Source organism: Hermetia illucens, chromosome 3 (genome assembly GCF_905115235.1).
Source record: "Hermetia illucens chromosome 3, iHerIll2.2.curated.20191125, whole genome shotgun sequence".
NCBI lineage: Eukaryota > Metazoa > Arthropoda > Insecta > Diptera > Stratiomyidae > Hermetia > Hermetia illucens.
Window position 1 is genome coordinate 111,559,848 of NC_051851.1, and position 25,186 is coordinate 111,585,033.

Genomic DNA, 25,186 nt, shown 5'->3' on the forward strand with positions numbered 1-25,186 from the left:
GTTGCCACCATGTACTTCGTCTTGCCTTCATTAATGTGCAGCTCGAGATCTCGCGCCATCTGCTCGATCTGGATGAAGGTAGACTGTACATCTCGGGTTGTTTTTCCAATGATGTCAATATCGTCAGCGTAGGCCAGTAGTTGGGTAGACTTGAAGAGCATGGTGCCTCTCGCATTTACATCGGCATTGTGAATCAATTTTTCCAGGGCCAGGTTACAGAGGACGCATGATGTTGAATGGTGCCGAGAGTGATCCTGTTGCTTTTATTTCGCCTCGCACATTGGTCAGTGTTAACCTAGTCAGAGTTATCAATTTCGTTTGGATACCGAATTCTGGCTATGCTCGCCGATATTTTGGTTGTTGGACAGTTCATCAAAATACTCAACCCATCGCTCCAATATGCCCATTCTGTCGGAAATCAGATTTCCCTCTTTGTCTCGGCACGATGAGTATCGATGTGTATAGGGCTTCATCCTGCTGACTTGTTGGTAAAACTTCCGCGCCTCGTGCGGTTTCTCCCGGTAATTTTCTAGATCACAGATTTGTTGGTTCTCCTAGGCTTCCCATTTCCGTCGGTGAAGTCGCTTCTCCAATCGACGGAGTTCATGATAAGTCTCTACGCGTGCCCGTGTTCTTTCGGTATGCTTACATTCATCGTCAAACTAGTCGTTCCGACTTTTCTTGCGGCTAGAACCAAGTATGTTTGTGACCGCATCAATGATAACGCTCTTCAGGCGGTTGTGAAGATCATTTGTTGATGCTTCATCTCCAGGACATCGGTTAACTGCGGTTATTTCAGCATCAAATTCCTCCTTATAGGTGTTACGGAGGGCTGTGTTGTGAATGGCTTCAGTATTCACTTTTACCTGATTGTCAGAGGGGATTCTGAGTGGTGTTGTTATTCGAGCTCGTGGTGCGGTGGTGGTGGTGCGAGTCTATATTGGCTCCCCTATATGTTCTTACAGTCATCAAGGCTGAAACTGGTCCCGCCTGGAGGCCCACGTATGTTTTTTGACCGCTTTACGCGCAAACCAGATACTTCCAATAACAATTTCGTGCGATACTGTTAACTGAATAATTCGCAGTCCGTTATCATTCGTCCCTACTTGGCTGTTGAAATCCCCAATTATGATTTTGATATCATGCTTGGGACAGGCTTCGAGGGTTCGCTCAACTGCCTCGTGGAAAATATCCTTCTACGACTCTGCGGTCTCCTCTGTAGGGGCGTGAATAGGGTTTGGTAGTAGAGCTGTTGGTGTTGGTTCAGTAGGGGCTTCCTAGGTGTTATGCTCCTTCGTGTGTACCAATCCACGTTTCGCCCTGGGGCCTATACTACCCTTTGACCGCTACTGCATCTTAAGCCAGAAAAATGTGATTCTGACGTCATTATTAACGGGAATAGTTGGCTTAGCTACTTTTCCTTATTCCTTTTCAACATTTCGCGGAAAACTAACTTAGTTTGCACCATAATATGTCGTTCTGATAATAGCTATTAGCTTCTCCGGGTATTGATGTGGTAAGTGTAGGGACGGAAACCAGCATGCCTTCTGTCGATCAAACCTTCGAGATGTTCCTTGATACATTCCAGGATTATTTTAACTATTTTCTTTGCAACGACAGAGACCAGGCAAATACCTCCCTCCACCTGTCGCACCCGGAATCTTAACTTTTTCCGCTCTCTGAGAAAGCTCTCGGATTCCCTGTACAAGTGGAAGTGGCATGGCTGCAGAAGCTGTAAGGTAATGATATATAGGTCTGAAGAGAGACTATTGATGGCCGAGATGACTTTCTATTTGCGTAATGCGTATCCGCATGTTAACTCCACCATGTTATTTACATAGCATGCTGGTCCTAAGCCCAGATAAAAGAGGAGTCTTTGAGGTGCCTTACCTTGTACTATCCTCAGTAAAACAAAAATAAATTGCTGGGGTTTGCGGCAAATTACTAAAAATTATAGTAATATACTAGGTACCACATAGTGGCGGCCTCTTGATTTTTTTTCAAATTTTTCGTTTGGGTAATTTCTGAGAATGGGTCCGTTAAAGAAATGATCTCTTTCGACCTCCCGTACTCCCCACCTTCTTAACAAATGTCAAAACGGCTTCGAAAAGTACTAATCGAAACCTTTCATTTAATACCCCACATGACTATATTTGGTGAAAAAAAAAATTTACACCCCCCTTTTGTATGTATGGGGACCCCCTTAAATTCAACCTAAAAGGATGTAACTCATTGTATGCGTGAGCGTTCACAGTTCCCACCTTTCTTTCTTCTGGAAATCGAAGTGCTGGGACCCAACACTGTCTTTCAGTGAGTTCTTCAATCGGGTTATTGAAGAAGATAGAACACCACCTGACGGATAAGAAAGTAGAAGCTCAGCGCTTCAGGTATGAAAGGTTTTGTTGATCTTTCATGTAATAATTTTCGGGTACCCGATAGTTTCATTTGTACATAGCTCGTAGTGTATATACGTTGAACGCACCCGATAGTCAATTCGAAGAGGTATTGCTCCCTTCACACTGACAATTTGTGCAATGGGTTGCCCTATCACTGAAATCATCATCATCATCTGAAAACTAAAGTTCGCAGTTTGGCAACATATCAAAACCGCTTCGTGTCTCTATCGGTTTTTATCAAGGAAGCGCCCTTTCACCATTCCCTTTTTAAGGTTTTGTCTGAAACAAAACCTTATTAGAATCGAGTCGGTGTCTGTCTGCCTGTCACACCCGATTTATTCGGAAACGGCCAGACCGATTCTCATGAAAATTGGTGAGAGTATGTAATCTGGTGTTTCCTTTCATCATCATCAACGGCACAACAACCGGTATCCGGTCTAGGCCTGCCTTAATAAGGAACTCCAGACATCCCGGTTTTGCGCCGAGGTCCACCAATTCGATATCCCTAAATGCTGTCTGGCGTCCTGACCTACGCCATCGCTCCATCTTAGGCATGGTCTGCCTCGTCTTCTTTTTCTACCATAGATATTGCCCTTATAGACTTTCCGGGTGGGATCATCCTCATCCATACGGATTAAGTGACCCGCCCACCGTAACCTATTGAGCCGGATTTTATCCACAACCGGACGGTCATGGTATCGCTCATAGATTTCGTCATTGTGTAGGCTACGGAATCGTCCATCCTCATGTAGGGGGCCAAAAATTCTTCGGAGGATTCTTCTCTCGAACGCGGCCAAGAGTTCGCAATTTTTCTTGCTAAGAACCCAAGCTTCCGAGGAATACATGAGGACTGGCAAGATCATAGTCTTTTACAGTAAGAGCTTTGACCCTATGGTGAGACGTTTCGAGCGGAACAGTCTTTGTAAGCTGAAATAGGCTCTGTTGGCTGACAACAACCGTGCGCGGATTTCATCATCGTAGTTGTTATCGGTTGTGATTTTCGACCCTAGATAGGAGAAATTGTCAACGGTCTCAAAGTTGTATTCTCCTATCCTTATTCTTCTTCGTGTTTGACCAGTGCGGTTTGATGTTGTTGGTTGATTCGCCTTCGGTGCTGACGTTACCACCAAATATTTTGTCTTGCCTTCATTGATGTGCAGCCCAAGATCTCGCCCCAATGGCCGCCTGCTCGATCTGGATGAAGGCAGTTTGTACATCTCGGGTGGTTCTTCCCATGATGTCGATATCGTCAGCATAGACCAGTAGTTGGGTGGACTTGAAGAGGACCGTACCTCTTGCATTTACCTCGGCATCACGGATCACTTTCTCGAGGGCTAGGTTAAAGAGGACGCATGATAGCGCATCCCCTTGTCGTAGACCGTTGTTGATGTCGAATGGTCTTGAGAGTGATCCTGCTGCTTTTATCTGGCCTCGCACATTGGTCAGGGTCAGCCTAGTCAGTCTTATTAATTTCGTCGGGATATGCTATCATAGGCGGCTTTAAAGTCGATGAACAGATGGTGCAACTGTTGTCCATATTCCAACAGCTTTTCCATCGCTTGCCACAGAGAGAAAATATGATCTGTTCCTGATTTGCCTGGAGTGAAGCCTCTTTGGTATGGGCCAATGATGTTCTGGGCGTATGGGGCTATCCGGCCTAGCAAGATAGTGGAGAATATCTTATAGATGGTACTCAGTAACGTGATACCTCTATAATTGCTGCACTGTGTGATATCTCCCTTTTTATGTATGAGACAGATAATGCCTCGTTGCCAATCGTCAGGCATTGATTCGCTGTCCCATACCTTAAGCACAAGTTGATGAACCACTTGGTGTAACTGGTCGCATCCATATTTAACTAATTCGGCTGTAATTCCATCGGCTCCTGGCGACTTATGATTTTTTAGCCGATGAATTGCACGGACTGTTTCTCCTAAACTTGGAGGTGGCAGTATTTGTCCGTCGTCTTCAGTTGGCGGGACCTCCAATGCTGATGTTCTGGTTGTTCAGTAGCTCATCGAAGTACTCAACCCATCGCTCTAATATGCCCATTCTGTCGGAAATCAGATTTCCCTCTTTGTCTGAGCAGGATGAGCATCGAGGTGTATAAGGTTTCATCCTGCTGACTTGTTGGTAAAACTTCCGCGCCTGGTGCGGTTGCTCCCTGTACTTTTCTAGTTCACAGACTTGTTGGTTCTCCCAGGCTTCCTTTTTCCGTCTGTGAAGTCGCTTCTCCGCTCGACGGAGTTCGTGATAAGTCTCTGCGCGTGCCCGCGTTCTTTGCGAATGCAACATTACTCGGTATGCGGCATTCTTCCGTTCCGTTGCTAGCTTACATTCATCGCCAAACCAGCCGTTCCGACTCCTTTTGCGGCTAGGGCCAAGTATGTTTGTGACCGTATCCATGATAACGTTCTTCAGGTGATTGTGAAGATCATTTGTTGATGCTTCATCTCCAGGTCCTCTGTTGACTGCGGTTATTGCGGCATCCATTTCCCTCTTATAGGTGTCGCGGAGGGTTGTGTTGTGGATGGCTTCAGTGTTAACTCCCACCTGATTGTCAGAGGGGATTCTGGGTGGTGTTGTTATTTGAGCTCGGAACACCATGCTAACGAGGTAGTGATCCGAGCCTATATTGGCCCCCCTATATGTTCTGACATTCATCAAGGCTGAGATGTGGCGGCGTTCGATCAACACGTGGTCAATTTGGTTGAAAGTGGTCCCGTCTGGAGAGGCCCACGTATGTTTGTGGACCGCTTTCCGCGCAAACCAGGTACTTCCAACAACCATTTCGTGTGACCCTGCTAATTGAATAGTCCGCAGTCCGTTATCATTTGTATTTTCGTGTAAGCTATGGGAGCCAACGTATCGCCTGAATACGGGCTCCTTCCCTACTGGGCTGTTAAAATCCCCAAGTATGAGTTTGATATCATATCTGGGACAGGCTTCGAGGGTTCGTTCTACTGCCTCGTAGAAGGAATCCTTCTCCGACTCTGCAGTCTCCTCTGTAGGGGCGTGAACGTTGATGAGGCTTATATTTCTAAACTTGCCTCGCAAGCGCAGAGTGCATAGTCGTTCGCTTATGTTTTCAAAGCCGATAACAGCAGGTTTCATTTTTTGGCTGACTAAGAAACCTACTCCGAGCACATGGTTTACTGGATGACCGCTATAATATATGGTGTAGTGGCTCTTCTCCAGGAGACCGGTCCCTGTCCATCGCATTTCTTGCAACGCTGTTATATCAGCCCTATATAGGGACAGGGTATCGGCTAGCTGCTCATCAGCTTCATCTCTGTACAGGGAGCGCACGTTCCATGAGAAAATGCGCAAATCGTTATTTCGTGTTCGTTGCCGGGTTCGTCGTTTTAAAATCCGTCCTGTCCGAGGCTCCTGTTGTGGCTTCGTAACAAGTTGTTTTCCGTGTAGGGTTGTCAGCCCTACCCAACCCCCAACCTGGAGGACCAGTTGGTACAATTTGTCCCGTTTTTAGGCGCGGGAGACTCGCCTTCATCCTTCTCCGTCTGCAGCTTTTCGTTAAGAAAGAGCTCCCAGCGATCACCACGTGGAGGTGGAGATAGGGTTTGGTAGTAGAGCTGTTGGTGTTAGTTCAGCAGGCATTTCCCAGGTTTTATGCTCCATCGTGGGTACCAATCCACGTTTCGCCCTGGGACCTATACTACCCTTTGTTCCCTTTACATGCGGTAAGTAGCGCCATTTTGTGTTAAGTTTATGGGGGGCTACCCATACATGTGAATGGAGGGTACACATTTTTTTTCACAGAATATAGCCATGTGGGATATCAAATGAAAGGTCTCAATCAGTACTTTTCAAAACTGTTTCAATATTTGATATTGGCTGAAACATAGGGGAGTGACGGCTCAAAATATGACCATCAAAAAGTGTTACAGGTCTCGGTCTCAGAACCTATCCAACCGAAAAATTTGAAAAAAATCACAGTGGTGCATCTCTACGAAGTCTAGGCCTCAAAATATATCCGGTTCCAATATCTGTATAAATAAAGTTAATAATAGTACATTTCGACATTTAAGAATTTTCCCGGCACCCCCCTTATGTTCATCTCAGAAGTACAAAATTTGGCAAGCATATAACGAAAAACATAGTGCACAATTTGGTCAAGTTTGAAGAAAATCCAACTATTATTAACAAAATTATAGGGGGTAAAACTTTACCATTTTTTGTGAATTTCGTGCACTCTACAACCTGCATGACGTCATCATCATATATCAATCCGTCAATACCATACGAAGGGAGTTCGTATGAATGGGGTAGGTATATAGTATATGCGAGCTAATGAACTTTGCGACCTCTCAGCCTTGATGAATGTCAGAACATATAGGGGGGCCAATGTAGACTCGGATCAGTATCTCGTTGGCATGGTGCTCCGAGCTCGAATAACAATACCACCTAGAATCCCCTCTGACAATCAGGTGAGAGTTAACACTGAAGCCATCCACAACACAACCCTCTGCGGTACCTATAAGAGGGAAATGGATGCCGCAATAACCGCAGTCAACAGAGGACCTGAAGATGAAGCATCAACAAATGATCTTCACAATCACCTGAAGAACGTTATCGTTGATACGGCCACAAACATACTTGGCCCCAGCCGCAAAAGGAGTCGGAACGGCTGGTTTGACGATGAATGTAAGCTAGTAACGGAACGGAAGAATGCCGCATACCAGTTGAGTAACAACACTTAGTGTGTATTTGTTACACATTTGTTTCTTTTAGTACTTCCGTACTGCGATATAGAAACAAGACTATTGTAACATCGAAACAAGACTGAGGTTCCTTCTCGGTCACATCGTATTTATATTTCCTTAAAATTATTTACATAATATACATATGTTCCTTATCTTCTATGAAACTATGCATCTTCGTTTATTATTCAACAACAGGACATGTTCTGAAAGAAAACATTGGACCTGAGTCGGGTATGACGAGATATGGCAAATGATAAAGACCGAAATATTTATAAGGGTCATACGGAGGAAAGAAGATGCGCAGATGCATCTTCGTTTATTATTATTTAGAACCAGGATTTATGCTGGTCGTTAAAAGATGCCGACGGTGCGGACGGTTCCATAGCTTACCGAGTAATGATGTATTCTCAAAGAATGCGGGCACGCGCAGAGACTTATCACGAACTCCGTCGAGCGGAGAAGCGACTTCACAGACGGAAAAAGGAAGCCTGGGAGAACCAACAAGTCTGTGAACTAGAAAAGTACAGGGAGCAACCGCACCAGGCGCGGAAGTTTTACCAACAAGTCAGCAGGATGAAACCTTATACACCTCGATGCTCATCCTGCCAAGACAAAGAGGGAAATTTGATTTCCGACATAATGGGCATATTAGAGCGATGGGTTGAGTACTTTGATGAGCTACTGAACAACCAGAACATCAGCGAGCTGGAGGTCCCGACAACTGAAGACGACGGACAAATACTGCCACCACCAAGTTTAGAAGAAGCAGTCCGTGCAATTCATCGGCTAAAAAATCATAAGTCGCCAGGAGCCGATGGAATTACAGCCGAATTGATTAAATATGGAGGCGACCAGTTACACCAAGTGCTCAAGGTATGGGACAGCGAATCAATGCCTGACGATTGGCAACGAGGCATTACATGTCTCATACATAAAAAGGGAGATATCACACAGTGCAGCAATTATAGAGGTATCACGTTGCTGAGCACCATCTATAAGATATTTTCCGCTATCTTGCTAGGCCGGATAGCCCCATACGCCCAGAACATCATTGGCCCATACCACAGAGGCTTCATTCCAGGTAAATCAGCGACAGATCAGATTTTCTCTCTGCGGCAAGCGATGGAAAGACTGTTGGAATATGGACAACAGTTACACCATCTGTTCATCGACTTTAAAGCCGCCTATGATAGCATAGCCAGGGTACAACTTTACACGGCCATGGGAGAATTCGGTATCCCGACGAAATTAATAAGACTGACCAGGCTGACCCTGACCAATGTGCGAGGCCAGATAAAAGCAGCAGGATCACTATCGAGACCATTCGACTTCAACAACAGTCTACGACAAGGGGATGCCCTATCATGCGTCCTCTTTAACCTGGCCCTCGAGAAAGTGATCCGTGATGCTGAGGTAAATGCAAGAGGTACGATCCTCTTCAAGTCCACCCAACTACTGGTCTATGCTGACGATATGGACATCATGGAGAACCACCCGAGATGTACAAACTGCCTTCATCCAGATCGAGCAGGCGGCCATTGGGGCGAGATCTTGGGCTGCACATTAATGAAGGCAAGACAAAATATATGGTGGCAGCGTCACTGGTCAAACAAGAAGAAGAATAAGGATAGGAGAATACAACTTTGAGACAGTTGACAATTTCTCCTATCTAGGGTCGAAAATCACAACCGATAACAGCTACGATGATGAAATCCGCGCAAGGTTGTTGTCAGCCAACAGAGCCTATTTCAGGTTACAAAATCTGTTCCGCTCGAAACGTCTCACCATAAGGGCAAAGCTCTTACTGTACAAGACTATAATCTTGCAAGTTCTCATGTATTCCTCGGAAACTTGGGTTCTTAGCAAGAAAATTTACGAACATCTGGCTGCGTTCGAGAGAAGAATCCTCCGAAGAATTTTTGGCCCCCTACATGAGGGTGGACGATTCCGTAGTCTACACAATGACGAAATCTATGAGCGATACCATGACCGTCCGGTTGTGGATAAAATCCAGCTCAATAGGTTACGGTGGGCGGGTCACTTAATCCGTATGGATGAGGATGATCCCACCCGGAGAGTCTATAAGGGCAATATCTAGAAAAAGAAGGCGAGGCAGCCCCTGCCTAAGATGGAGCGATGGCGTAGGTCAGGACGCCAGACAACTTTTAGGGATATCGAGTTGGTGGACCTCGGCGCAAAACCGGGATGTCTGGAGTTCCTTATTAAGGCAGGCCTATACCGGTTGTTGCGCCGTTGATGATGCTGAATGAACTTTGCGGGTAGTGCCTAATTCAGATAGATATAAGAAGTAAATCGGAAATACGGGTACGATCAATTTATATACGTGCATATATGTGTACAGTATTCGGAAATAGGCAGTTTGTTTGTTTAGGGTGACGTTATATCTATGACTGTAATATGTACGTATGTCTCGTAATTTGGAAAAATATGAAGGAATATGTTAGTTTTGTAGCTATATACGGATAGAAAAATGTGCGTTGAAATTTCTTACATAAGATGAACACAAAACCTTTATACCCGAAGCGCGAGCTTCCGGTATTCCGACTTGTTTTATTATCGACACTGTTACAATGAGAAACCAGAGTTTTTGACGACAGATCTCAATGAAACAGACACTACCATTGTCAGTAGCAGTGACCTGCCCAGAAATGAGCGATTTCAATATCTCTGAGTAATCTCATTAACAAATGGTGAACTGCGTTAGTAAATTGCTTCACGTATTAGGGCAACCTAGATGAAGTCGCGTTCCACAGCTGGCGTTATTTGTGATCGACCTATGAACGGATATCACAAACCCAAAATTTACCCCCGAGTCTTCTACCCTGTATCCCTCTGTGGTTTTGAGAGTTGACCGACTACCAAAAGCAATGAGCGACGCTTTGAGAGGTGACACCTGAAGCTAAGCGGTAATCAAAACCCCAAGCCAAGGAATAACTGCCGTGTCGAAGGCTGAAAGGTCACAGGGGTTAAGATGTCACATGAGAATTGTGAACTCTGGGTACCAGGCGACCCCCAGTTTCAGCTAGCCTTGTCTCGGCAAAAAGGGGCTTGTATGACGACATCAATCTTTCCGGTTACTATACAGAGCAGTGTGAGCAATTTAGGAAGAAACTCCTTCTAATTGTAACACTGCATCTCTGTGTTAACGTTATGTACTGCCACCTTGGGACGTCTTTCCCAAAGTGCGGCAATACATTTATTGCTAGCTTCTCTAGCTTGTATACTCACCCCCAGTCTCATCTGGGTTTTACCCCGTATTGTTACTCCTCCTAGACTAAATGAAAAGAAGAACGTTATCTAGAAGATAGCTCTTTATTAATCTTTTCTTCTAATATGTAAAACCATAATCGTTGGTTATATATAGATTTGTAAAATCTGCAATAGGCCAAAATCTAACCATGAAATGTCCTAGAACCCCCGGCTGATAAGCACACCAGGTCGACTGAACGAAAACGCAGCAACTACCATCGGCGCAGGGCCAACTGGAGTTGGTACCCCTTTCCTAAAGTAAAGCCTCCAGCATGAAGAGAGCAGAACTCTAAACTAAAGAAGGTCAGAATCAGCTTGGAGTAAACTAATGACCAACCTGTCCAGTGTAAGAACTAAGACAGGCCACTTTCCCTATCCTCCACTTGACTTTTATTTGAATTTACCGGGACACTGCCCCTTAAACTACCACGTGGAAAAAATCTGAGTAGTGGTCTCGGTCATACGCAGCTAATGTGAGGAGGGTATGCAGCTGACCGGCCTCCTCAGACCTCAAACGAAGATACCTCTGTAAGGTTTTCTTCAACGAAGCGTTTTCCCATTCTGTCCCTGGAGAATGTTCTCAGATTCGCGAAAGACTGCGAACGCTGTCGGCGACAGACCGATGAATAAGTGATCTCCAGTACAGATAGTACAATAGACCTAGCAAAAGTTTGGGTGCTTGGAACTGCGGCTCCCCCACTAAACTAAACTAGCTAAAGTAAAAGCCTCGCCACTGCATCCAGATCAGACCTTTGACGGAGCAAAATGGTGAAATCGATCAAGACGGGCCGACCCTGCTTCTAAACGGAACCAAGGCTGAAGAAGAAGCATATTACGCTGACTAGCCATCCAATCAGCAGGATAGCTCCTCTACTGTCGAGCGACAGTTGGATCGTTCAAGCGGTGGATATTGAACCAGGCCCTGCGAGAAGCGGTAGACATACACAAGAAAAAGCAACCGACCATTAGATCATAATCCCTTTCGAGGGCGATGTCAACGTGTCTCCTGTTAGTCACTGTTTTATCCAAGCGGCTGTATGGGTTCCGGCAAGCCCCACTGAAATAGGTAGCAACAGTCGTGAATTTTGAATTGTTGTTACGTACTGGTCACACTGAGTGTCGGAAACGTGTTTAATTCGGCCAACTGGGGTTAGATTTCTTACCAATTTAATCGAGAATTACTCTTAATGAAACTTCTTTCCTATGAGAAGGATGACGGGAGTCATCACTACCAATTTCCAATAGTTGGGAACCTCAAAATATTAAGAGCATAAATTCAAAACAGTTAATACATTCATATATCTAGGAATTCAGCACGCCAAATTGCAGCAGCGTGTGTGTCACACTTCCACCCATATCTTATCAGTGTATGGGTATAGCGGCTTCTTCCGGATTTTTTACCACCATTGGTGAAATCTTCCGTTCAGCTCCTTCCTAGTTCCTATTCCCACGTCCGTAGTGATTTCGGACGGATTAGCTTTCCTTCTATGGTAAAGAGAGTTCGCCTCATTAGCTAATAGGTCCAAGGGATCATCCTCACTGCCTCACCCGATGCTATACTATATGCACTGCATGCTCTTAGCGGAATATACCGGCCATACCAAATTCACTCTCCTCCGGTTCATAGCACTGTCCAATGCTTCTGCTCAGGCAAGAGCCGTATGGATTTCATCACCCCTAACAGGGCTTTGCACTTTCAAAAATTTCATTTAGGTTGTTTTACACGAAACATTATTAAAATCGATTCACTGTCTGTCTGTCTGTCACACGCACTTTTCTCCAAAACGGCTGAACCGACCCGAACGAAATTTTGTGGACAGATGGGAACTATGAAATCCCACGCATACAGCGAGTGATATAAATTTAGGTGGAATTTAAAGGCGGGAATAAAATTTTTTTTCACCGGATATAGTCGTGTAAGAGATCAAATGAAAAGTCTCAATTAGTACTTTTTGTAACTGATATTAGTTTTGCCGTGCATTGCAAAGTGCGCGAGTGAGGAGTCAAAATGTACGCAATCCCAAAAATCTGAAAAAAATCAGGATGGTGCGCTTAGATGAAATCTAGGCCTCAAAATATGTACCATTCCCATATCTACTCAAATAAACTTACTAATAGTATTACAAACTTTTAAGAATTTAGGAGTACACTGACATAGGAGACAGTCTCGTGTATACACATGCCAAGTTTCATGAAAATCCGACTATTAGTGTCAAAATTATAGCAGTTCTAACTTATCAATTTTGTGCGAATTAACTGCATCCTAAACCATACAAATAAGTTGCTGACGTCGTAATTAACGAGAATAATTGAAGAATTTCCTTCTCCCCAGCCCTTTTTATGGTTTTGTGTGAAACAAAACCTTATTAGAATCGAGTCGATCTCTGTCTGTCTGTCTGTCACACCCGATTTATTTGGAAACGGCTGGACTGATTGTCATGAAAATTGGTGGAAGCATGTAATCTGTTGTTTCCTTTACATACAGCAAGTGGCGCCATTTTGTGTTAAGCTTAATGGGGGCTCCCCATACATGTGAATGGAGGGTGCAAAACTTTTTTTCATAAAATGTGGCCATCTGGGGTATCAAATGAAAGGGCTCAATTAGTACATTTCGAAGCTGGTTCTATATTTGATATCGGGTGAAACGTAGGGGAATGGGGGCTCAAAATATGACCCCCAAAAAGTGTAACAGGTCTCGTTCTCAGAACCTATCCAACCGAAAAATCAGAAAAAATTCACAGTGGTCCATCTCTACGGAATCTAGGCCTCAAAATACATCCGGTTCCGATATCTGCACAAATAAAGTCAATAAAAGCATATTTCCATATTTTAGAAATTTACCCGACAACCCCCGTTAGGTTCACCCCAGAAGTACACAATTTGGTATGGAGATAAGGGATAACATAATGCACAACTTGGTCAAGTTTGAAGAGAAAATCCAACTATTATTAACAAAGTGAATTTCCAGCCATTTTTCGTGAATTTCGTGCATTCTACAACGTGGATGACGCCATCATCACATATCAATTCGTCAATACCACACCGAAGGGAGTTCGTATGAATGGGGTCGCAAAAAATTATTTTGTTTTAGTTTTTTAGTCATTTGTATACATATGAATATCAATTACTCCAAACAGACATGTGTGTATGTAGCTATATATTATATGCGTGCTAATGAAGTTTGCGGGTAGTGTCTAATTCAGATAAATATATTTGTACTAATGTATAAATATATCTATCTGAATTAGACACTACATACACATTAACACACCGTATTTAATATCCGTGACTATATATCTACAGTATTCGGAAATAGGCAGTTTGTTTATTTAGGGTGACCATAATATCTATGGAGGGATAGGAAAATGTGCGTTGAAGTTTCTTACATAAGATGAACACAAAACCTTTATACCCGAAGTGCGAGCTTCCGGTATTCGGACTTGTTTATATCTGTTGTAGGTTAAATTCTTCCCATTTGCTAATAATATTAAACTCATAGTGTGAAGCGTACGAGGTTGACTTTTATCAATACATCTACTTTCCATCAAATGATTTATTTAAATCACTTTCTAAAAACTAGAGGGTAATGGAATTTTTAACTATATGATACGGAGCTGTCATTTCTTTTTCCTCCGCCCTTGCCCCATTCACAAGCGGGATCGTCTCGTCGTGATCGGTTTCGCCATTTTATTTTATCAAATGCCTGATCTGAATGTAATCACCAGGCTTTTAAATCCCCATCCAATGTACCAAGCCACCGTTGTTTCGGCCGGCCTTTTGGTCACTTACCGTTGACTTCGATGTTTAGACCAATATTGGCAAGTGAATTCTCGTTAGCGCGGATTACGTGACCATACCATCGAAGACGCCTCACACGCAGTTTTTCCACGATCGGTGCAACCCCAAATTGATCGCAGATATCCTCATTTCGGATGTGATTAAAACGTGCTACGCCACCATTGGAATGCAACATCTTCGTCTCCATTACCGCAAGACGCCGTTCATTGTCTTTATAGTCGGCCAACACTCAGAACTATAGAGAGTGGCAGGAAGACGATATTGCGGTAAATTTTAGAGTTAAGACGTGCGCTGATACGTCGATCACAAAGAACACCAGTTGTGGAATGCCAGTTCATCCAGGTCGCATTAATGCGTGAAACGCAGCTATCCACTGACTGATAACATTGACCCGAGATATTTAATTTGCTCAGTTCTGGGCAGGTTATTGAAGCTGACGGCACTGAGCAATTTAAAAATCTTGGGAACTGCGTTAAGCTTCTCACATAGGCAAACACAAAACCTTTTATACCTGAAGCGTCAAGCTTCCGGCTTTCCGACTTGTTTTTTCTTGTAGTTAAACATTTCAAAAATATATTCCCAAAATTTCAAATTCATCCAAGCAAAATTGTCAAAGCTATCTAGCAATTAGTCTTCGCATCCTCAACTTGTACTTCTATTCTGCTAAAACTTTAAAAGCATTTATCTCAAAGCCACTCCGTCCGGGTTCACTTCCATTTTAAAAGTTCTTGACCGAACGAAGTTTGGTGGACATATGGAACCTATAAGATCCCACGCATGCACTGGCATAAATTTACGTGCAGTTTAATGGGGCTCCCCATACATGTAAAGGGGGATATAAAATTTTTTTATCGAATATAATCATGTGGGGTAACAAATGAAAGGTCCCAATTATTACTTTCCGATTCTGATATTACTTTTGACGTGAATTGCGAAGTGCGTGAGTAAGGAGTCAAAATGTATACACTTAAAGTGAGACAGGGCTCATTTTCGGAAACTATCCCACAAAAAACAGAAAAAAATCAGGAAGGTGCGCCTAGATAAAATTTAGGCCTCAACATATATCCCATTCCGATATCTGCTCAAATAAATTTACTAATAGTATATTACCAACTTTTATAAATTGACTGGAAAACCCCCAATTAAATTCATCCTAGGACTACCACCTCAGCATAGAGGAAAATATTTCATATACACATGCCAAATTCCATGGAAATCTCGCCATTAACACTAAAGTTATAGTAGTTCAAACTTAGAAATTTCACGCGAATTAAGTGCTTCTAAAGCCATGCAAATAAGATTGACATTCGCGTAAAATATTAAAGGCGCATATATGATGAATCTACTTCCCCCCAGCCCTTTTCAAGGTTTTGTGTAAAACACTTATGTGAAATCTAAGCCTAGAAAGATGTCCCACTCCGATATTTGCCCAAATAAACTTACTAATAGTATATTACCAACTTTTGGAAATTAACCAAATAAGATGTTGACGTCATAATTAGGAATAATAATTTACATTCGAACGAAATATGCCCTTTTCAAAGTTGTCAGTAAAACAAAACCTTATTAAATTCGGCTCAGTGTCTGTCTGCCTGTCACACCCGATTTACTCGGAAATGACCGAATGGATTGCCACGAAATTTGGTGTGGTTTGACTGTCCCTTTATATGCAACAAGTGGCATCATTTTGTCTTGAGATTAAGAGGACTCCTCATATGTGCGAAAGGGGGTATATTTTTTTCACAGAGTATAGTAATGTGTGGTATCAAATGAAAGGGTTCGATTAGTACTTTTCGAAAATGATTATTTCTGAGATTCGTTGAAATAGAGGGGAGTGAGGATTTTTGAGTTTTTCTTTTCACGTGTATTGATTGCGCTCTAAGACGTGTATGACGACATCACCATATAAAGTGAACTTATAGGAACTGCGGGTTCCACGGGGAAAGTTTAGTTTTTCTTTCTTTGCTTATTTTAGTTATTTGTACGTCAGTATCAATTACTACAGACAGACATATGTATGTTTATGTATGCGCTAATGAAATTTCTGGGTAGTGTACAATAAGAATTATGCTGAGATGCGTTAGATCAACTTAAATGAGTGCATATATATGTAGTAGAATACAGAAACATTCATAATATTTTAAATTTTGAAGATTTTCCATTCATAGCTATGGAGGAGTGAAAAAACACGCGGTAAGATGAACATGCCCGAAGCACTGAGCTCCCGGTATTCCGACTTGTTTTTATTTTACTCAAACCACCGCCTTTGCTATCGCATCGATCGTCGGACGGGTTTGACGAAATCCATACTGTCATTCTCATAGACCACCTGCTAACTAGATCTAACGGAAACAGCCTATCGTTTTTATTGTTTATTCTTGAATAAAAAATTTGAAAGTTTGGGTTTTAAATGTATAAGCTTAGATTAAGTTAACTGTTAAGTTCCTGTTAGAGTAGGTAATTTTCAAATGGCAAGTCATTAATAAAACTGTTGTTTTTAAAAAGTTTGATGAATACTATACTACTGGAAAGGGAGCTCGATAGGTAAATCTGGCATTGAAACTAACGAAAAAAATAGTGCAAAAAGAACTGAATTTCTCTGGATATGTAAGTGTCTCGAAAAATAAACATGGAATCTCATAAGTGAGTGCACAAAAGGCTGCTGGATTATTTACCCCTAGCATTTCCTAAAATTTCTATGTACACTCACCTTGAAAATTATAAGTCAAGTATTTGTCCCGTTGTGAAATACATTCGCCAACTATAAGCCATTCTGCGTTTACAAATAAATTGTTGTTTCCAGTGTGATCAGAATGCCCATGTGTATTAACAACTATATTTATGTCGTCTGGTTTTACATCCCTCGTGGCTAGTGCTGAAATATGAAATTACATTACATGGAAAGACCGTGGAACGTTTCATGCAAAATGTTCTCTATTTTCCCTTATCATCATCATCAATCAAAAATATAGAGCGGTAACGATTAAACTAAAAGAAGTCAGATCTTTGTAGATTAAGGCCCGGTTTTATTGCCCAATATAGTTATCATTGCAGGACTAAGCAACATACCTAACGTGGTTCTGAAAGCGACAATGAAAGCAAAACCATGGCAATGCATTTCCACTTTTAGCACCTTCTTGAAAGAAAGCACTTTGTCGGGTCAATAGAAAAAGCAGATGGTGGTGCCGCTACCAAAGGTTGATAAACTACCTCTACTCCTCTTTTGTTTACTGTAGATTTAATGGCAGGTAAAAGTACAGGTTTCGCGCCATCAACACGATCTGGCAGAGGGAGCAATTAAAGACATAAGGTGGGAGGACAATACCGCAATATACTCCGCTATCATCACTATCGAGGTGAGGAATGGTTTCTTTCAACTTTAAGCAGCAGCAGCATATTGTGGCGAAAATCACTTTGGGAAAAATATGTGTAACGTCAATATAAATTCTAGTAATGATAATTAGCCAGGATACCCAAATTGTAAAACAGTAGGGCGAATATTTACTTAGGATAATTGTTAACAGGTGACAGGATCTTCTGCAAGCGGGTAGATACGTGTTCAACGTTTTGGAAAATGAAGGCCATAGAGTTTAAGTAATCCAATTAAGTAATTATGATTACTTATTATTTTTATTGAAATATTTAAGCGAACTCAATGCGAATTTTATACAGCAAACTCAACGCGAATTCTATACAGTAAACTCAACTCAAATTCTATTTTCAAAAAGGACTTCCATATTCTTTAGCAATTTTCAACTTAATAATTAAATTCAGTGACAGGTCTGAAAAACATAATTACTGCGATCTTCCACTCCCTTGGTGTGCCACGCAAAGTGGATAGATCCGCGCCATCTATTCGCTCGCAACATTCGAAATAAATTTCAAATGCTGCGAATCCTGCCGCGCCACATCACTCCGCCCCCAGATGAAACCTAGGGGGTTTCAGCGACTGATCCCCGAACTTCGTTCGCCGTTAATCCACAAAGCGGACACGACGTTGCTTCGGGGCGCACGCGGGTTTCAGCCTGGACAAAGAGACCGCCTTTTTGTGACCACCGATCTCGAGCTGGAAGAAATGTTCTCCCCGCTCGAGAACGCGGTACGGGCCCTCATATGGAGGCTGCAGCGGCTTCCGGACGGCATCCGTCCTGATCAGCACATGCGTGCATGTGTCCAGTTCCTTGGGCGAACAAGCAGGTATGGACGAGTGTCGAGTGGGTGGTGTCGCCTTGATGCGCCGGAGATTGTCCCTCAGCAGACGCACCAACCCCGACTCCGTGAGACCCGATCTCTTGTCGAAGACCGGATCGCTTGGGAGTCTTGGGTTCTCCCCGTAAACCAGCTCCGCGGGGCTGGCAGCAAATTCCTCTCGGCGGGTTGTACGAAGGCCGAGTAGGACGAGAGGCAAGACTTGCGTCCAGGACGGGTCGTCGCGTGCCATAATGGCGGCTTTCAGCGTCCGGTGCCAACGTTCCAACATCCCATTGGATTGTGGGTGGTATGCCGTAGTCCGCTGGCGTTTAAAACCAAGGAGTTTGCCTAACTCGGAGAAAAGGGTGGACTCAAATTGCATTCCCTGGTCAGTGATGACCACTGCAGGGACGCCAAAGCGAGGTATCCACTCTCGACAGAGGGCTTCAGCACATGATTGCGCCGTGATGTCTTTCAGAGGTATTGCCTCAGGCCACCGCGTGAACCTGTCGATGATTGTGAGGCAATACTTATAACCATGCGAGTCTCGCAAAGGCCCTATAATGTCGAGGTGTATGGTGTGGAAACGCTTGGTAGTGCGGGGGAATGAGCCCACTTCTTTCCTAACATGCCTGGAGACCTTACATTTTTGGCATGCGATGCACTCTCTGGCCCAGGAATTAATATCCTTGTTCATGGAGGGCCAGAAGTATTTTCCGGTGACTAACCGGTTTGTTGTCCTGATGCCGGGGTGCGCCAAGTCGTGAACTGCGTGGAACACTTCCTTGCGAAATGTGGCCGGAATGTATGGCCGAGGTCCCTTTTCCGAGTCTTCGCAGCAGAGCGAGAGGTTTGAGCCGAAGATGGGCAACTCCCGAAATTTGTATTTGGGGTTGGACTTGAGGCTCTGAAGTGCTGCGTCATCCACTTGCGCCTTGGCAATAGCCGAGAAATCGAGTGAGGCGGGGATGTTAACTTCGGAGACACGAGACAAAGCGTCAGCAACAATGTTGTCCTTCCCGGACACGTGCTGGATGTCCGACGTAAACTGGCTTATGAAGCTCAGGTGTCGAAGCTGACGAGGGGACGCTTTGTCGGGCTTCTGTTTCAAAGCGAACGTGAGAGGCTTATGGTCCGTGAACACTGTGAACGGCCTGCCTTCTAGGGAGAAACGGAAGTATTTGATGGACAGGTATGCGGCGAGCAGTTCGCGATCGTAGGTGCTGTAGTTCCGTTGAGCGGGATTCAACTGCTTCGAGAAGAAGCTCAACGGCTGCCAAACTTGGTCCACCTTTTGGTGAAGGGCAGCACCTACTGCGATGTCAGAGGCATCAACAAAAACGGCTAGGGGTGCATCTTGCAGAGGGAATGCCAAGAGTGTAGCGTCAGCCAGTTGTTGACGAGATTTGTCAAACGCGCAGATAGCCTCTTCAGACCACACGATCTCTCGTGTGTCCTTAGTTTTGGGGCCAGACAAGTACGCGTTCAAAATGGACTGGAGATGGGCGGCCTTGGGCAGGAAACGACGGTAGAAGTTTAGCATGCCCAAGAACCTCCTCAACTCCCTCACTGTCTTTGGACGCGGGAAGCTTGTGATTGCTTGCACCTTGTCTGGGTCGGGCTGTATTCCTTCAGGGGAAATGAAATGGCCGAGGAATCTCACCTGTTGTTGAAGGAATTTGCATTTCTCAACGTTTAGGACTAAACCGGCCTCAAGGAGACGTTGAAAAATGCACTCGAGATGGGCTAAGTGCTCAGACTCAGTGGAAGAAGCGACCAAAACATCATCCAAATATACGAAACAGAATTCGAGGTTTCGCAGGACTGAGTGAATGAACCTTTGAAAGGTTTGCGCCGCGTTGCACAATCCGAAAGTCATCCGGGTGAACTCGAAGAGTCCAAAGGGTGTGCATATTGCCGTCTTTGGAATGTCTTCAGGAGCTACTGGAATTTGGTGATAAGCCTTGGTTAAGTCCAAGGTCGAAAAGATGCGGCAATTCGCGAGGTGATGCGCAAAGTCGTGGATGAGTGGAATTGGATATCGGTCAGGAACAGTCTGTGCATTTAGCCTTCTGTAATCCCCACATGGGCGCCATTCGCCGTTTGGCTTAGGGACCATATGCAGTGGGGAAGACCAACAGCTGTTTGAGGGCCTGCAGATACCCTGTTGAACGAGTTGTTCAAACTCTTTCCGTGCAATTGCCAGTTTCTGAGATGGTAGAGGACGCACCTTCGAGAAGATCGGGGAACCAGTAGTGATAATGTGGTGCTGCACATTGTGCTTCACTGGTTTGGAGAGACTACAGTTGGTAGTAATCTGGCTGAACTTTTGGAGAAGTGCCCGAACACGAGAGTCGGTAATGTCTTCTAAAAGAACGGAAAGATTATTGCCTGGGTGAGATACCATATGTCCCGACGTATTAAGGTTGGTCGTGGAATCTATAAGAGACTTGTTTTGCAAGTCCACCAGCAATCCATAGTGACACAGGAAGTCTGCGCCTAGTATGGGGAAGCTGACATCCGCCAGGATGAAACGCCACGAAAACGTCCTACGCAAGCCAAGACTCACGTCCACTTGCCTATACCCGTACGTGTTTATGCGGGAGGAATTTGCTGCCGCAAGTTTGAGCGGTTGAGGGAAAAGTTGATGATGCTGGGGTACGGGAAGAACCGAAACCTCCGCACCCGTGTCGACGAGGTAGTTGCGCCTGCTGAGGGGGTCAAAAATAGTTAGGCGACGTGGTGCTGCGTTCTGGGTGGCCGCCGCCAAAACCCCCCGCGGACCTAGTTTTTTGCGGTAGAAGAGAATCTACACGGTAGCGTACATCTTGTCGCTTTATCCCCGAATCTGCGGTGGTACCAGCAAATCCCTGGGTCCGTGGACTGTCTTGACGACCTGCTACCTGATCGCCCTTTTCGGATGGCAGACCGCGAGCGTGCTCGCGATCTGGCGCCCGAACGCTGAGCGTCCAACGTCGCCCGCATCTCGGCCATACTGGCTGTTAATGCAGCAATCTCGCGCCTCAATTCACCCACCTCATCCGACGGTGGTTGAACGGCCGCCAAGGTTGGGCGTACGTACACCTCCTGAACCTGGTCGGCCGTCGCTGCCAGTTCCTCCAAGGAACCGGAGACGCAAGCGAGGATCGCCTGGGTGCCCTCCGGGAGCCGACGCAGCCAGAGCGACTTGATCAGGTCTTCGCCGATCTTACTCCCACCCAATTGCCTCATTTCACGAAGCAATTGGCTGGGAGTTCGATCACCTAAGGTTAAACCTGCCAGCAAGTGGTCTAATTTTGCCGACTCGCTTGCCGACAGGCGCCTGATCAACTCGTTCTTGAGCTGCACATACGATGTCGACTTCACCACGTCGGACACCAGAAGTATGGACTCTTCGTCCAGGCCGATCACCGCGTAGTTGAAACGGGTCGCGTCCGATGTGATGCCGGACATTTGGAACTGTGCTTCCAGATGCACGAACCACAGTTCGGGGTTCCGCCGCCAAAACGGAGGAACGCGTACGGCGAGGGCGGTCACTTGCGGGTTCGATGGGCCTGCTGCGTCTTTATTGTCAAAAGACATCTTGTTTCACGAAAAGTACGAGATTGAAATGCAAACGCGGTGAGTTTATTCTGAAACGCGGTGAACTTTACACCGACACGGCAGGCCGCACCCACAAATGCACGCACGAAACGAGAAAAAAAAACGAAGCGGACGCTATCCAGCGCAGACCAAAAACACCACCAATGAGAATGGAGGACTCGCGATGCTAAACACCTGCACGCTGTCTCTTGCAGCGATTTCAATTTTTTTATTACTATTTTTTTTTTTTTTTAACTGAATAAATAAATAAATATTATATATAAATGAATAATAATTTATCTTAAGAATAACTCCTCGTTGTTTGTCGGCTGTAGCTGCGGCGTTGGCGGTGCTGGGGACGTCCGTTTGTTGCCGTTGTTGATCGTTGTGGCAATGATGACTAGTCCGGTGCGTGAAAGGTGTTGTGCAGGAGGGCGTGCGTACGGGAAGTCGCGTGAAAATCCACTTCTGGTGAGGGTCCGACGTGTGTCGCGCAGTACACTGTGTAGAGAAGGTTTTCTCGCGTTTTTCTTTCTTGCCTCTGCTCCGACTCGGGATGTGGAGATGTGACACGTTTTCGTGATGTTTACCACGGCACTCCACACTCAACTCAAATTCTATTTTCAAAAAGGACTTCCATATTCTTTAGCAATTTTCAACTTAATAATTAAATTCAGTGACAGGTCTGAAAAACATAATTACTGCGATCTTCCACTCCCTTGGTGTGCCACGCAAAGTGGATAGATCCGCGCCATCTATTCGCTCGCAACATTCGAAATAAATTTCAAATGCTGCGAATCCTGCCGCGCCACAGAGTCGTACAAATGTTGACTGGCATCTTTTTGAAGTAGCAGTAAGCAATGAGAATTTGGATGACACCGAAACTATAACGAAGAGCAAACAGCGGTTTTAATGGACTAGATGCTTAGGATCAGATTGCGCGAGATTATATGGAAATGGATTGGAACTAAATTCGAAAGGAGTTTTATGGTTAAGATAAAGCCACCATCAGAGAGCAGTGGGGAGAAACTGCACCCATGCATAGGAAGCTAGCAAGATTTGATGTAAGAAACAATTCTGATGGCTCCTTCGATTATCAATTGGCATTGCTCCTGAGTTTACAGTACAGGTAGAGGAAAACACTAAATTTACAATCTAAATTGGAAGTAACTCGTTGGCAAATTACGGAATTTAGTTATAACGTTAACTAAATTTGACGAAGTAGAAAAGCCGGACGAAAATGAAATTGGAGTACCTGCACAAATGGGCAGGATGCGGTACACCAGGCGGTGATTCTTGTTTGGGACGAATAAGTGGAATGTTCCACGGGGTATAAAAGGGCCAGAAACGGGCCCACGAACTCAGTCTAGTTCCAGAGTTAGAACTGATCGCGTCGGTTGTAAAAACGCCTCGAATTGTACCAGTTAAAGGAATTGTTCTATAATGAATTGTGCAGTATGGTTGTATAATTTAGTGTAAAATAAACACTTATATCAAAGTTATAGAGCGGATTTTTGTCTAGTGCTACCCAATCCAGTGATACAAGTCTACATAAAGCAAGTATCGTAACAAGTGACGAGTCTACGCAAAGCAATGAAGTTCGCTTGTGTCCGGCGAAGCGAATGGTTCGTTCTGACGATTGCTCTCGACTGTGTTCAGATCGGGGTTGTGCGCTGTTGCCAAGTTTACGATCATCGTTATTCAATTGTTTAGCCGTGTTTGATTAACGGTGAAACAGTAACAATTAGAGTTTTAATAACCGTGACTTCGCGTTAACTAAGTAAAGCCGGTGCAAGCCTCGCGCCGCAAGTGCGGAACTCATCCTTACTCGAGGGACACGAAACTACAGCGTGTAAAGGACGCGGGACCAGCTTACACTGCCGCCGGCCATTGATTGGCCAATTCTAATATCTCCACACAACTCCTCCGTTCGGCCAAGACCATTACAGCCGAAGAAATGATAAGCGACGGCTGCCTCGCCATAACTGTCGACGACGACCAGAGCTTCTCTCCTGGGGACCAGCCCTGGTGGTGGACTGGTGAAGCAAATTACTGCGTTAACTACATCCAATTCTTCCAAGATGAATTCAAATTTGCTTCAGGTAAGTCTGTCTTCAAATGAAAACAAACAGACTCGGGGATCTCGGACAACGAGGCCACAGCGAACAAAAACCAATTTTATCTCCTCTCTAACAACGAGCACCGCCCCGAAACGATGCACGCACGCCCCGAGACCTCGAAATCCGCTGACACGGCCACTCCACCGTTAGTTAAAGATAAGAATAGAATTAGCTAGGCTTTCCACCCCGTGGTCACGAGCCAATGACACCAATCTGAGCATCTTCCGTGTAACTTTCAACTCTGACGCAGAGGCCAATATAGTCACAAAAAAAAATACCCTACTGTATCAACGGATTAACTGGGAGAAGCCCCGAAAAGGAGAAGTCACCCAATGTTTCAATTGCCAACAATTTGGCCACGTATCCGCAAACTGCGAATACGACCCCAGATGCGTGAAGTGCGCAGGCCCACACGCCTCCAGGGACTGCCCCCGTTCGAATGTAGAATACAACGCCGAAAATAAGTCGGCGGCACCCCTCAAATGTGCAAACTGTGGCCAACTGGGTCATCCTGCCAACTTCTCTAAGTGCCCCCGTAGGCTGGAATCTATCCAGCGCAAAGAAAGAGCAAAAAGCATCCCGCACTCTCGATCTGCTTGGTTCTTCCTCCACCTTGACAGACCCTCGCCTGTTCATGTCTCGCAGCCCAACACTCTTCCTCATTCCAACTGGACCGCCCCTCCCTCACTGACCCTGTCTTTTGCCGCAGTGGCCAGGGGTCGAGCAAGACCCGAAACCCTTAGCCCTTTATCGCCTGCACATTCTTCCATTCCAAGGGGCTTCTTCATGGAAGCCAGGTCTCTATTCAATATGTCTTTCTCCTCGCTGTGAAGCACAATTTCCGACTTCTACCACAACTATCTTCGTCTCCCCCCTGAAGACAAACCCGAACCGTACCTACAATTCCTCTTCAAATTGCTAGACAACCAAAATGAAGGTGCTCACACTCACCACCAATTCGCTCATTTCTAACGACAAACGTTTCGCTAATTAAATGCTCCCGGTTACAGTACTTTCCGCGGGACGCGGCCATACTAGTCAAAGCGGGACTAAGGACAAATAGTATCCCATCGGTTGCACTAGCGTCAAACTGCCTGTTAGCAGT

The 25,186-nt window shown here is 44.8% G+C and overlaps 1 protein-coding gene across 1 annotated transcript in view; it reads right to left on the bottom strand.

The window, feature by feature from the left end:
• The window catches only part of LOC119652438 (metallo-beta-lactamase domain-containing protein 1), a 67,079-nt gene that overhangs the window by 22,220 nt on the left and 19,673 nt on the right, over positions 1-25,186 (bottom strand). Inside the window, exon 2 of the mRNA XM_038056581.1 lies at positions 16,899-17,063. Coding sequence (XP_037912509.1) covers positions 16,899-17,063 — 165 coding nt within the window. The remainder of the gene's footprint in view (positions 1-16,898; positions 17,064-25,186) is intronic.